Source organism: Haliotis rubra, unplaced genomic scaffold (genome assembly GCF_003918875.1).
Source record: "Haliotis rubra isolate DU_JTF1 unplaced genomic scaffold, ASM391887v1 Scf115, whole genome shotgun sequence".
Taxonomy (NCBI): domain Eukaryota; kingdom Metazoa; phylum Mollusca; class Gastropoda; order Lepetellida; family Haliotidae; genus Haliotis; species Haliotis rubra.
Genome location: NW_025765059.1, coordinates 174,455 through 189,767, shown reverse-complemented (window position 1 = coordinate 189,767; position 15,313 = coordinate 174,455). Strand labels below are relative to the sequence as shown.

Here is a 15,313-nt window from a genome sequence, read left to right as displayed (position 1 = left end):
AACATACAGATCAACATATAATACATACATGTTTCACCAATGCTTTATGGATTTACTTTTGTATATAGATCACATATTTGATGGATCAAAATAATTCTATATCACATATATTTTGTTTTAATCCCTAAAAGTGGAATAGCCTAGTTAATGTTTCTATTGTTCTATGCCTCTGTTCTCTATAACAGAGACTATATCAGCATGACATGTCAAAGGACACCAAGGGTGCACTCATGTGCCCAGACACAACCCACCCAATCCACGTGAGCACATGCACGTAATTGAGGCTACAAGAGCATGATATGACAAACAGCTCCACCACACGCTCCGTTCATATCTCCTCCCTCCCCTCTGATGCCATGTGAAACATCTTGGAATCATATAAAAGCTCCATCAAAAGTTTAGCCACATAACATTGTGATAAGAACAGGGGCATGCAAGATGACTAGCTGGACTAACCTCAGTTAGTTGGGTGATGACTCCATCATAGGCCTTGAGCCACAGAACCTGAGCTGTTGATGGCATTTCTTGACTTGTGTTGTTGTAAGTTCCTTCATAGGAATCATTGCAGTAATCCTGGGTGCTCTGGCGACTCACATTAGATGATGACACTCGGCTGTTGACAGGGCTGAAAAGACATGTCAGTTCAAGAAAGCATGAGCTATTGTAAAGCCATTTTAGCAATGTAGATTATTTTAGGTACAATCAAAACACTAAATTATTGTTCAGGAAGCTTCAACACAATATACTGTTGTAGAGGCCATTACGAAATAATGGACTGTTGCAAAGGCCATTACAACACAATGGACTGTTGTAAAGGCCATTGCACAATAGAAGACTGTTGTAGAGGCCATTACAAAACAATGGACTGTTGTAAAGGCCATTGCACAATAGTAGACTGTTGTAGAGGCCTTTGCACAATAGTAGACTGTTGTAGGGGCCATTACAAAACAATGGACTGTTGTAGAGGCCATTACAACACACTACACTGTTGTAGAGGTAATTACAACACACTAGACCTGTTTTAGAGGCCATTACAAAGCAGTAGACTGTGTTAGAGGCAATTACAAAGCAGTAGACTGTGTTAGAGGCCATTACAAAGCAGTAGACTGTGTTAGAGGCCATTACAAAGCAGTAGACTGTTTTAGAGGCCATTACAAAGCAGTAGACTGTTTTAGAGGCCATTACAAAGCAGTAGACTGTTTTAGAGGCCATTACTGTGTTAGAGGCCATTACAAAGCAGTGTGGCCTGTGTTTAGAGGCCATTACAAAGCAGTAGACTGTGTTAGAGGTTTTAGAGGCCATACAAAGCAGTACACTGTTTTAGAGGTCATTACAAAGCAGTAGACTGTTTTAGAGGCCATTACAAAGCAGTAGACTGTTTTAGAGGCCATTACAAAGCAGTAGACTGTTTTAGAGGCCATTACAAAGCAGTACACTGTTTTAGAGGCCATTACAAAGCAGTACACTGTTTTAGAGGCCATTACAAAGCAGTAGACTGTTTTAGAGGCCATTACATTACAAAAAGCAGTACACTGTTTTAGAGTACACTGTTTTTTAGAGGCCATTACAAAGCAGTACACTGTTTTAGAGGCCATTACAAAGCAGTACACTGTTTTAGACTGACTGACACTGTTTTAGAGGCCATTACAAAGCAGTACACTGTTTTAGAGGCCATTACAAAGCAGTAGACTGTTTTAGAGGCCATACTAAACAGTACACTGTTTTAGAGGCCATTACAAAGCAGTAGACTGTTTCAGAGGTCATAACAACACCATGGACTACTGTTGAGGCTATTACAAAATACCACTGACTGTTATAGAGGCCATTAAAACATACTGAAGGCTAATGTACGGCTCATCACAACACAATGTACACCAAGATAAGAGTAACAACACTATGACACCTGTGAACTACAAGCCACACAAACACTGGTCATGGCTTGTGACATTAATAATATCAATCTGCAAAGAAATAATTTCTGACCACTGTTTTCTAAAACATGCATTACTGACCACAGTCCACAGTCACAACAATAACTGCAGGCAGTTTTAACTCCATTCCAAACTGTGGCTACCACAAGTTTTCCGTACATATTTCTTGAACCTCAGTGTGAGCAACGGAGTCCAAATGGAGAACAAATAATTCTCTAGTGCTATTACAATGACCTTTTAACACAATAATGTACAGATACGTGTGCAATTATAAGGACTAATGGCACCAAGTTCCGGTCTGTGTACCAGGATGCTAATTTTAACTATATTTACTTTGAGTTATATAATCTGTCATATAACATGTCAAGACTTCAGTTTGTAGCACTGTGTAGCTATGTTTGACCATTGTACATTACACTCTGTTTCAGTGTTATGCTTCTATGTGTAACACTGTGTATCTATGTTTGACCATTGTACATTACACTCTGTATCAGTGTTATGCTTCTATGTGTAACACTGTGTGTCTTCTATGTGTAACACTGTGTGTCTATGTTTGACCATTGTACATTACACTCTGTATCAGTGTTATGCTTCTATGTGTAACACTGTGTAGCTATGTTTGACCATTGTACATTACACTCTGTATCAGTGTTATGCTTCTATGTGTAACACTGTGTAGCTATGTTTGACCATTGTACATGACACTCTGTATCAGTGTTATGCTTCTATGTGTAACACTGTGTATCTATGTTTGACCATTGTACATGACACTCTGTATCAGTGTTATGCTTCTATGTGTAACACTGTGTATCTATGTTTGACCATTGTACATTACACTCTGTATCAGTGTTATGCTTCTATGTGTAACACTGTGTGTCTATGTTTGACCATTGTACATGACACTCTGTATCAGTGTTATGCTTCTATGTGTAACACTGTGTATCTATGTTTGACCATTGTACATTACACTCTGTATCAGTGTTATGCTTCTATGTGTAACACTGTGTAGCTATGTTTGACCATTGTACATTACACTCTGTTTCAGTGTTATGCTTCCATGTGTAACACTGTGTATCTATGTTTGACCATTTGACTGTTGTACATGATCACTCTGTATCAGTATCAGTATGCTTCTATGTGTAACACTGTGTATCTATGTTTGACTGTTGTACATGACACTCTGTATCAGTGTTATGCTTCTATGTGTAACACTGTGTATCTATGTTTGACTGTTGTACATGACACTCTGTATCAGTGTTATGCTTCTATGTGTAACACTGTGTATCTATGTTTGACTGTTGTACATGACACTCTGTATCAGTGTTATGCTTCTATGTGTAACACTGTGTATCTATGTTTGACTGTTGTACATGACACTCTGTATCAGTGTGACTGTGTAGCTGTATATGTTTTCTATGTGTAACATTGTACACTGTTGTACATGACACTCTGTATCAGTGTTGTGCTTCTATGTGTAACACTGTGTGTCTATGTTTGACTGTTGGACATGACACTCTGTATCAGTGTTATGCTTCTATGTGTAACACTGTGTATCTTAGTATGTTTGATTATGTTTTGTTTAGCTTGTTATTTAATGCTGCACTCGGCAATATTCTTGCTAAATGAAAGAGGCGACTAATGGGATCAGGTGGTCAGACTCGCTGGCTTGGTTGACACATGTCATCGGTTCCCAATTGCGCAGATCAATGCTCATGCTGTTGATCACTGGATTGTCTGGTCCAGATTCGATTATTTACAGACCGCCGCCATATAGCTGGAATATTGCAGAGATCGGCGTAAAACTAAGCTCACTCACTCACTCTTGCTAAATGACGATGGTTCTGACTAAATGAGTTTAGTTTTATGCCCCACTTAGCAATATTCCAGCTATATGGTGGTGGTTGGTAAATAAACGAATCTGGACCAGACAATTCAGTGATCAACATCATGAGCATTGATCTACACAATTTGGATACGATTACCACCCAATCCCATTTGTCGTCTCTTACGACAAGCATGGGTTACTGAAGATCAATTCCAGCCTGGATCTTCACAGGTTTGGGATGCCTTTGAAATGATATTTTCTCACATTTCTACACATTTTTGCAACATTCCTTCTCAGTTTCCCAATATATTCAAAGCTATCCTACATGTTCACAAATTTGTGCCTTTTTGGAATTTAGCTGAAGACAATTTATGCTTTCCATTTTATATCCATAAAGCCAGCAACAAGCAGCACTAAAATGACATCAAGAAGGTAATGTAAATGTTTTCATTCTACACCAGCTCAGCAGACTGGTAAATGTAAAACGTAAAAAGGTGTTTCCACAAAGTTTACAGTTACAAAATGTCAACCCTGGAAATAGGTATCAACATTATTAACATGAGCTTGAACCTCACAGTGTGTTTCCATGCGGTCTTTGTTCAACAAGCTAAATGTCACCAGCAGATCAGCTGCCTACTTAACATAAGTACCACGCTGATGGGAGCAATTATACATGAATAACACTAATGACTACAAGCAGCTGCAAATGGCAGATTGTATTTGTGGAGCAGTAGTTGCACAACATGTCTTTGAGAAATCATGCATCAATGCATCTTGCTGAACAAGTCAGGCTCTTAAAAACAGTAAAAAGTTCAAAATAGAATGTTCAAACAATAAGAGTGAGGTTCATACAATACATATCATCTATAAAGCTCTGACCAAACCAGGGAATTATCATGACTACCTCAGGATTTACACTAAGGAGTGAGTGAGTGGGTATGAGTGAGTGAGTGAGTAAGAGTGAGTGAGTCATCAAGCAGGTGGGTGGGTATGAGGAGTGAGTGAGTAAGTGGGTATGAGTGAGTGGGTAAGAGTGAGTGAGTGAGTAAGTGGGTATGAGTGAGTGGGTAAGAGTGAGTGAGTAAGTGGATATGAGTGAGTGGGTAAGAGTGAGTGAGTGAGTAAGAGTGAGTGAGTCATCAAGCAGGTGGGTGGGTATGAGTGAGTGAGTGAATAGAGTGGGTAGGAGTGAGTGAGTGGGTAAGGGTATGGAGAGTGAGTGGGTAAGTGAGTGAGTGAGTAAGAGTGAGTGAGTAAGAGTGAGTGAGTGAGTCATCAAGCAGGTGGGTGGGTATGAGTGAATGAGTGAGTAAGTGGGTATGAGTGAGTGGGTAAGAGAGAGTGAATGGCCGGGAATGAGTGAGTGAGTGAGCGAGTGAGTGAGTCATCAAGCAGCTGAGTGGGTATGAGTAAGCAAGTGGGTTTGAGTGGTAGTGAGTTTGGTGAGTATGAGTGAGTGAGCGAGTAAGTGAGTGAGCAGGGTGGTAAGAGTAAGTGAGTGAGCAGGGCAGTAGGAGTAAGTGCGTGACTGAGTGAGCGAGCAGGGGGCTAGGTGTGAGTGAGCAGGCAGGTGAGTATGAGTGAGTGAGTGTACAGGGGTCTAGGAGTGAGTGAGTGAGCAGGTGGATATGAGTGAGAGGGTGTGATGGTGTGAGTGAGTTTGTTTTCACTCCTTGTAGCAATATAACATACTGTGTCACATGCAAACCTATGGTTACTTCAGGCAATAGGCAGCTAAAGTAATGTCAATATTTTCTAATTAATCCTGTTAACTATACAACACAAACAAGGTCAAAAGGGGAATACAACATATATCTGTACACAGGTATGTGTCCAGTACATACATGCATGCATGCATACATACAATCAATATCAATATGCAGGTATACAGTTTTATGTATCTAAGTAGTCAGTGTGTATTGAAATATATCACAATATCACAATACAGTCAGTGTGTATTGAAATGTATCACAATACAGTCAGTGTGTATTGAAATGTATCACAATACAGTCAGTGTGTATTGAAATGTATCACAATACAGTCAGTGTGTATTGAAATGTATCACAATACAGTTAGTGTGTATTGAAATGTATCACAATACAGTCAGAATGTATTGAAATGTATCACAATACAGTCAGTGTGTATTGAAATGTATCACAATACAGTCAGAATGTATTGAAATGTATCACAATACAGTCAGTGTGTATTGAAATGTATCACAATACAGTCAGCATGTATTGAAATGTATTCCCAACACAATTACTTAATATTGAAATGTATCACATAAAATCTAATCTGGCATTACTCATCTCTTTTACCCATCCATAATGACACATTCTAGAGTGCAGGGTAAGTGAATCTATGTTGAAGCAAGACTAAGAATTTTCTGTTTCACCACAATGTCCAAGGATGATGGACTACTGTTTCCTCAGAGATTCTTAACTGAGGAAGTCTGAAAGTATCATCTCTGACATGCTGTTAACAATTTGTTCCATTTGTTTAACAACATAAGTAAGTTCTACCTCCCTTCAGGCAAGCACCTTATTGCAGTGTGCCAATACTGTCAGTACCTGATTTATCACTGATGTGAGAGACTAAACATCCCCAGAGAAACAACTACATGTACCTTATACACAGCTGAAGACTTGTGTCACTGTGCTGAGAACTAGAACAATAGTGTCAGGCTACACAAGGTCTCTACTGCATTAAGGATGTGTTTTGTAGAAACCGGGACATCTGGCTGGGGATTTTCTTATCAAGGGCATCACATTCTTGGCTAATCTGGACATATCACACTCCAAATTCTATTCCTTGGGCTTCACTAACCAATAAACTTTAGGTTTCACCAAACATTAATCTTTCGGCTCCACATACTAGGCATGATAGTTGGGCTAGACTCATTTCACTTCATGGGTTGATGTACCCTCGATGTTTGTTTATGTTCCTTGAGCCCATCAACCCATGGGCCCCGAAGGACCAGTGAACAACGTATTTATCTTACCGAACACCTTAATGTCAATTTTGAATTGTTTGAAGCACGGGTACAACTCTTTTTGTAGCCATCACTAGATTTTGCTGACAAGATTTTGATTTTGCTCCCTTCCATCAATTTACATACGCAAAACATCAGTAATTTCGGTACATCATACGTGATTCAATTTTATTCGAGATAAAGAATTACTACCACGAAGTACCAAATGAGTTGCCATTGACAGCGGGGTACATTGAAATGTTACTCGCTTGTAAGTGGGGTACATTGAAAATAATAGAAGAGCGCTCAGCCAATCAGAAAGCGACATTTATATGTGAGGTAAGATAATAGGTGTTGGACCCCACTTGATTACCTTAAGTCCTAGGGTGTCACATGCTACACACCAACCCGTGGACCTCTGTAGCTATGGTATAATCCTTGGGCCTCAGTAGCTATGGTATAATCTTTGGGCCACAGGAGCTATGGTATAATCATCTGACCTCAGAGCTATGGTATAATCCTTGGGCCTCAGTAGCTATGGTATAATCTTTGGGCCTCAGGAGCTATGGTATAATCTTTGGGTATCAGTAGCTATGGTATAATCCTTGGACCTCAGTAGCTATGGTATAATCCTTGGGTATAATAAGATATATTTTTCAGCCTCATCTACTAGCTAAACTGTCAAGCATAACTTAAAAAACAATGATTCATTCCTAGGATATTAGTACTAAAATATAGTCTTACCACTTCATTCACAGACATGATTCACGTTGATACTAAGACATAACTTTCTGGTCATATGTAATGTGAAGATATTATTCTCAGCTCTTGGTGTAGTACTAAGACATATTTTGCATGAATACAAGATATCTTACAGGAATGATTTTTCAGGTTTCAAAAGCCAGTTTATTTCCATATTTGAACATAAAGAGCTCTAAAATTATCTGATCCTTTCGTACTAGAAATCATTAGATTAATCCGGGTTAAGTTGCTCTCTTGAAAAAAATATACAGGAGCTTTGATAAACAAATTATCATTATTCATAAATATGATCTGGCTGTCCTCTTGGGATAACATGCAGGCTGTGGTAAGGATGAGAGCATACCAAACTTGATACTATGCTGAAGTCTAGGACATGAGTTAGATACTATGCTGAAGTTTAGGGCCTCGCTTTGATACTTTGCTGAAGTCTAAGGCCTCGCTTTGGTACTATGTCGAAGTCTAAGGCCTCGCTTTGGTGCTATGTCAAAGTCTAGGACCTGACTTAGATACTATGCTGAAGTTTAGGGCCTCGCTTTGATACTTTGCTGAAGTTTAGGGCCTCGCTTTACTACTATGTCGAAGTCTAAGGCCTCGCTTTGGTACTAAGTCGAAGTCTAGGACCTGAGTTTGATACGAAGCTGAAATCTAAGGTCTGACCTATACTGACCTATAGTCCTGGGTGCTCTGACGGCTCATGTTCATGGAAGAGTTACGACTCATGGCTGGGCTGAAATAGAAGTGTGTCTGTGAAGAAAGAACCTTCGTGACCAGTCACAAATGTTATCACAGAAGTATAAGACGACCACCGGCTGGGAGAAAGCACAACCTCCCATTTTAGTCAGCATTTTAGGGTAAAGGGGCCCTTTGATTGCCAACATCACTGCGGAAAAAATATTAAAGAGAAGCACACAACTTCTACTTTCAAAATGTACAGGTAGTATGAACTGTTTGAGAGGCATTCAAGAAGTTGTAAGTAATAGGAATGACAAGTCTTTATGGATATCAACTTCGTTATTGTGCAATAGCTTCGTTTGGGTGTAGATACTTAAGTGTTTTCCGAGGCTTGAACACGGTAGAAGTATCTATACCGAAACGTCGCTATTGTATGATAAAGAAGTTGAACATCCATAAAGACTTGTCATTCGTAAAGGTAGTATGTTCACAATATCTCAAGTGACAAGCTTCAATATACGAACTAAAATGTCTACATAAAGTGCACAAAGATATAAAGCTATGAAACATAAGAAAAGTTTTTTCAGGCAGCTGGTTGTTCAACAAAAACCCTTGCTTGATTCTTGTTATTACATTCATTTAAAAGATTAACAAATACAACACCAATTTAAATGTTTCCGTCATGTGTGACCATGTGTGAACTTTGAACAGCATTTAATTAATATCTTATCACCACATCTTCTACTGAAGGTTCGATGTTCCCCTCCCCTTTCTGGCTGAAAGTGATGAACCCAACACTTATCCATGATTACAAATAACTCAACTGACCCAGTTGGGTCTGCTTAAAAACAATGTTAAACATGTGATGAAAGTGGAGTCTAGCCTAGAACCTAGCGTGCTGAAACCTTTGTGATACCCACTTCATTATCCTGAATGTATTCAGCTCAGTTATCAGAGATGCATCTCTATAGGCCATGTGACATGTGGTGACTTCTTCATTATCCAGTCATGTATTTTATCACAATTTTCACCGATTGCAGGTGAAGATCTTGCTGAACAGGTCCAATACCCAATATTGATTATAAGGTCTGTGGACATAATTGATCCATAATTGATGATCTGGTCTACAGATCCATAATTGATGATCAGGTCTACAGATCCATAATTGATGATCTGGTCTACAGATCCATAATTGATGATCTGGTCTACAGATCCATAATTGATGATCTGGTGTACAGATCCATAATTGATGATCTGGTCTACAGATCCATTCTTGATGATCAGATCCATCCATAATTGATGATCAGGTCTACAGATCCATAATTGATGATCTGGTCAACAGATCCATAATTGATGATCTGGTGTACAGATCCATAATTGATGATCTGGTCTACAGATCCATAATTGATGATCTGGTGTACAGATCCATTCTTGATGATCAGGTCTACAGATCCATAATTGATGATCAGGTCTACAGATCCATACTTGATGATCAGGTCTACAGATCCATAATTGATGATCTGGTGTACAGATCCATAATTGATAATCTGGTCGACAGATCCATTCTTGATGATCAGGTCTACAGATCCATAATTGATGATCTGGGCCCTTATTCTCGAAACGTTTGTAGCCCTAAGATTTCGTAACTTCGATCGTAGCCAATGTGTTAAGAATGGGCTTAAGAAGTTTGTAGGGCTAAGAACGTTTCGAGAATAGCTAGCCTGGTGTACAGATCCATACTTGATGATCTGGTCTACAGATCCATGATTGATGATCTGGTGTACAGATCCATAATTGATGATCTGATCTGGTGTACATGATCTGGTGTACCATACTTGATGATCTGGTCTACAGATCCATAATTGATGAACTGGTCTACAGATCCATAATTAATCCATAATTGATGATCTGGTTGATCCATAATTGATATAGATCCATATCCATGATGATGACAAGGTCTACAGATCCATAATTGATGATCTGGTTGACAGATCCATAATTGATGATCTGGTCTATAGATCCATAATAGATGATCTGGTCTACAGATCCATAATTGATGATCTGGTCTATAGATCCATAATAGATGATCAGGTCTACAGATCTATAATTGATGATAAGGTCAATAGGTCCATAATTGATGATCAGGTCTGAAGATGTAGCTTAAACCATTCATTGATCAGGTCTGATAGTAGAAGCTCAGACCCATAATTGATTCCACATAAATTTTTTCACAGAATTCTGTAATTGCATAAAAATCTGATAATTTTCAGTATAATCTCCAAGGATCACCACCACTAATATTCACATATGGAAAAACACAAATCACACTTGTCTCAGCAAGTATATTCTAAGATGCTTATAATAAAAGCAATCAACACACATTTAGCAATAAAATAAGTTCAGGAAAATAAGTTGTGAATTTCAACTTTTGAATTAAAAAAAAACACTGTCAAGAATCCCATGGTATGAGACCAACCGTTAGCTTAATATAAAACGAACACAGTCTGAAACATCAGGGAAAAATTATTCAAGTTAACTTATGCATCTGCTTTTGAAAAATAACTTGCAATATGATGATTAAGCAAATATGGTGGTATTTTTTCAGCCAGTGAATATTCAAGTGGAAATATTGTGGGTCAATACCACCAGCTTGAACCCGCTATTACTTCATACATAATGCATGAGCTGAGTTGATGTATTCTGTTTGCCAGATGATATTCTATATTAGTTATAGTGTCTCAGTGGCAAACTGTAATTACAAGTACACATTTAAAAAAGACCGACAATACAGAGTAACATGAAGGACTAGAAATTTGTAAAGGCAAGAATTTTATACTAGTATATGTCAACTTCTTTGTTTTCAACTGATGAAGGAGTAAGGATATAATCTGAAACCTTGTGTCCATCACAATAAAGAAGCTGACATCCATAAATTCTTGCCATTATGTGTATCACTTCTAAATGCCGTTCAAAGACTCTAAGAATTCCTATATGCTTGCACTAGGCCCACTAAGCACAAATATGCTGGGTCAGTGAGTAATGACTCTTTCAGCAGCATTTCAGTAAAAATAACACAAGTTATTTAACAACCATCTCAACATGATACATTAACTATAGTCCTGTTACTAAAATGGGTTGTATTTTTAGTAGAATGTCAGAGTATGCCAGCTTAATAATAATAATAATAATAATAATAATAGTGCATACAAAAATGTATTTATAATGCGCACATATCCATGCTCGTAAGCATGCTCTTGGCGCTAGCAGACAAGGCTGAATTGATGAAATTGTTGGATACTGACCAGTGAACAGTCTGACTTCCACATAGCAGAGGCTGAGCGGGTTAGGCGGCTGACTTTGTGTGCTGGTGATTAAGGTGCCTGACTCTGAGGGTGTGGGTTCGAATCCCGGACGGGACTCAACAAAGGTACTAGAATCTGTACTTAACTAATAAAGTGTAATCACAAATATAACATATGTTACAACTGATGAAAGTGTTGGATACTGACCAGTCAGCAGTTTGTACCTCCATCTCCATACAGTAACTGATGAAATTGTTCGATACTGACCAGTGAACAGTCTGTATCTCCAGACTACAATCACGAACATCAACCACGGTGTGTGGACTGATGGGAGAAATACCATCAGGAACACCAACCACAGTGTGTGGACCGATGGGAGAGATACCTTCAAGAACACCAACCACAGTGTGTGGACCGATGGGAGAGATACCATCAGTAACACCAACCACAGTGTATGGACGGATGGGAGAGATACCATCAGGAACACCAACCACAGTGTGTGGACCGAAGGGAGAGATACCTTCAGGAACACCAACACACAGTGAATGAACCGATGGGAGAGATACCATCAGGAACACCAACACACAGTGTGTGGACTGATGGGAGAGACATCATCAGGAACACCAACACACAGTGTATGGACTGATGGGAGAGACACCATCAGGAACACCAACACACAGTGTGTGGACCGATGGGAGAGACACCATCAGGAACACCAACACACAGTGTGTGGACCGATGGGGAGATACCATCAGGAACACCAACCACAGTGTGTGGACGATGGGAGAGACACCATCAGGAACACCAACCACAGTGTGGGACCCGATGGGAGAGATACCATCAGGAACACCAACACACACACCGATGTCAGGAACACCAACCACGTGTGGACTGATGGACCGAAGATACCAGTCAGGAACACCAACCACAGTGTGTGGACTGATGGGAGAGATACCATCAGGAACACCAACCACAGTGTATGGACTGATGGGAGAGATACCATCAGGAACACCAACCACACAGTGTGTGGGACTGATGGGAGAGACACCATCAGGAACACCAACACACAGTGTGTGGACTGATGGGAGAGATACCATCAGGAACACCAACACACAGTGTGTGGACTGATGGGAGAGACACCATCAGGAACACCAACCACAGTGTGTGGACTGATGGGAGAGATACCTTCAGGAACACCAACCACAGTGTGTGGACTGATGGGAGAGATACCATCAGGAACACCAACCACAGTGTATGGACCGATGGGAGAGATACCATCAGGAACACCAACCACAGTGTGTGGACTGATGGGAGAGATACCATCAGGAACACCAACCACAGTGTATGGACTGATGGGAGAGACACCATCAGGAACACCAACCACAGTGTGTGGACGGATGGGAGAGATACCATCAGGAACACCAACCACAGTGTGTGGACCGATGGGAGAGATACCATCAGGAACACCAACCACAGTGTATGGATGGATGGGAGACTGATGGGAGAGGAGAGATACCATCAGGAACACCAACCACAGTGTATGGACGGATGGGAGAGATACCATCAGGAACACCAACCACAGTGTGTGGACTGATGGGAGAGATACCATCAGGAACACCAACACACAGTGTGTGGACCGATGGGAGAGATACCATCAGGAACACCAACACACAGTGTATGGACCGATGGGAGAGACACCATCAGGAACACCAACACACAGTGTGTGGACTGATGGGAGAGATACCATCAGGAACACCAACCACAGTGTATGGACCGATGGGAGAGATACCATCAGGAACACCAACACACAGTGTATGGACTGATGGGAGAGATACCATCAGGAACACCAACACACAGTGTGTGGACTGATGGGAGAGATACCATCAGGAACACCAACCACACAGTGTATGGACCGATGGGAGAGATACCATCAGGAACACCAACCACAGTGTATGGACGGATGGGAGAGATACCATCAGGAACACCAACACACAGTGTGTGGACGGATGGGAGAGATACCATCAGGAACACCAACCACAGTGTATGGACGGATGGGAGAGATACCATCAGGAACACCAACCACAGTGTGGACTGATGGGAGAGATACCATCAGGAACACCAACACACAGTGTATGGATCGATGGGAGAGATACCATCAGGAACACCAACCACAGTGTATGGACCGATGGGAGAGATACCATCAGGAACACCAACACACAGTGTGTGGGATGGGATGAGAGAGATACCATCAGGAACACCAACCACAGTGTGTGGACTGATGGGAGAGATACCATCAGGAACACCAACAAGGATAGATGCCATCAGGAACAGTGTATGGACCGATGGGAGAGATACCATCAGGAACATCAACCACAGTGTATGGACCGATGGGAGAGATACCATCAGGAACACCAACCACACAGTGTATGGACCGATGGGAGAGATACCATCAGGAACACCAACACACAGTGTATGGACGGATGGGAGAGATACCATCAGGAACACCAACCACAGTGTGTGGATCGGATGGGAGAGATACCATCAGGAACACCAACCACAGTGTATGGATGGATGGGAGAGATACCATCAGGAACACCAACCACAGTGTATGGACCGATGGGAGAGAGATACCATCAGGAACACCACCATCAGGAACACCAACCACACAGTGTATGGACGGATGGGAGAGACACCATCAGGAACACCAACACACAGTGTGTGGACCCAACACATGGGAGAGATACCATCAGGAACACCAACACACAGTGTATGGACCGATGGGAGAGACACCATCAGGAACACCAACCACAGTGTGTGGGACGGATGGGAGAGATACCATCAGGAACACCAACACACAGTGTATGGACAGGAACACCAACACACAAAGTGTATGGGAGAGACACCATCAGGAACACCAACCACAGTGTATGGACGGATGGGAGAGATACCATCAGGAACACCAACACACAGTGTATGGACGGATGGGAGAGACACCATCAGGAACACCAACCACAGTGTGTGGACCATCAGATGGGAGAGATACCATCAAGGTGTATGGAGTGTGTGGATCGATGGGAGAGACACCATCAGGAACACCAACCAACACAGTGTGTGGACGGATGGGAGAGATACCATCAGGAACACCAACACACAGTGTGGGGGACAGGAACACCAACCACAGATGGGAGAGATACCATCAGGAACACCAACCACAGTGTATGGATCGATGGGAGGGATACCATCAGGAACACCAACACACAGTGTATGGACCGATGGGAGAGATACCATCAGGAACACCAACCACAGTGTGTGGACGGATGGGAGAGATACCATCAGGAACACCAACCACAGTGTATGGATGGATGGGAGAGATACCATCAGGAACACCAACACACAGTGTATGGATCGATGGGAGAGATACCATCAGGAACACCAACCACAGTGTGTGGACCGATGGGAGAGACACCATCACAAACACCAACCACAGTGTATGGACGGATGGGAGAGATACCATCAGGAACACCAACACACAGTGTGTGGATCGATGGGAGAGACATCATCAGGAACACCAACACACAGTGTATGGACTGATGGGAGAGACACCATCAGGAACACCAACCACAGTGTGTGGACCAATGGGAGAGATACCTTCAGGAACACCAACCACAGTGTATGGACCGATGGGAGAGATACCATCAGGAACACAGACAATTCATTCCCCCCTTGTTTAAGAAAAGGAGGAGACAGAACCCCAAGTTCTTCCTGATTATTCCACAGAGGTGTGCCCTTGAATAGTATGGCAGACCTGACAACCTCTCTATGTTTACTTCCAGATGTAGATGCAACTGAC

The 15,313-nt window shown here is 41.4% G+C and overlaps 1 protein-coding gene across 1 annotated transcript in view; it reads right to left on the bottom strand.

The window, feature by feature from the left end:
* LOC124254198 (protein unc-13 homolog B-like) overlaps nucleotides 1-15,313 on the bottom strand; it is a 219,012-nt gene that overhangs the window by 64,770 nt on the left and 138,929 nt on the right. The window contains 2 exon segments of the mRNA XM_046688088.1: nucleotides 457-625; nucleotides 8,157-8,216. Coding sequence (XP_046544044.1) covers nucleotides 457-625; nucleotides 8,157-8,216 — 229 coding nt within the window.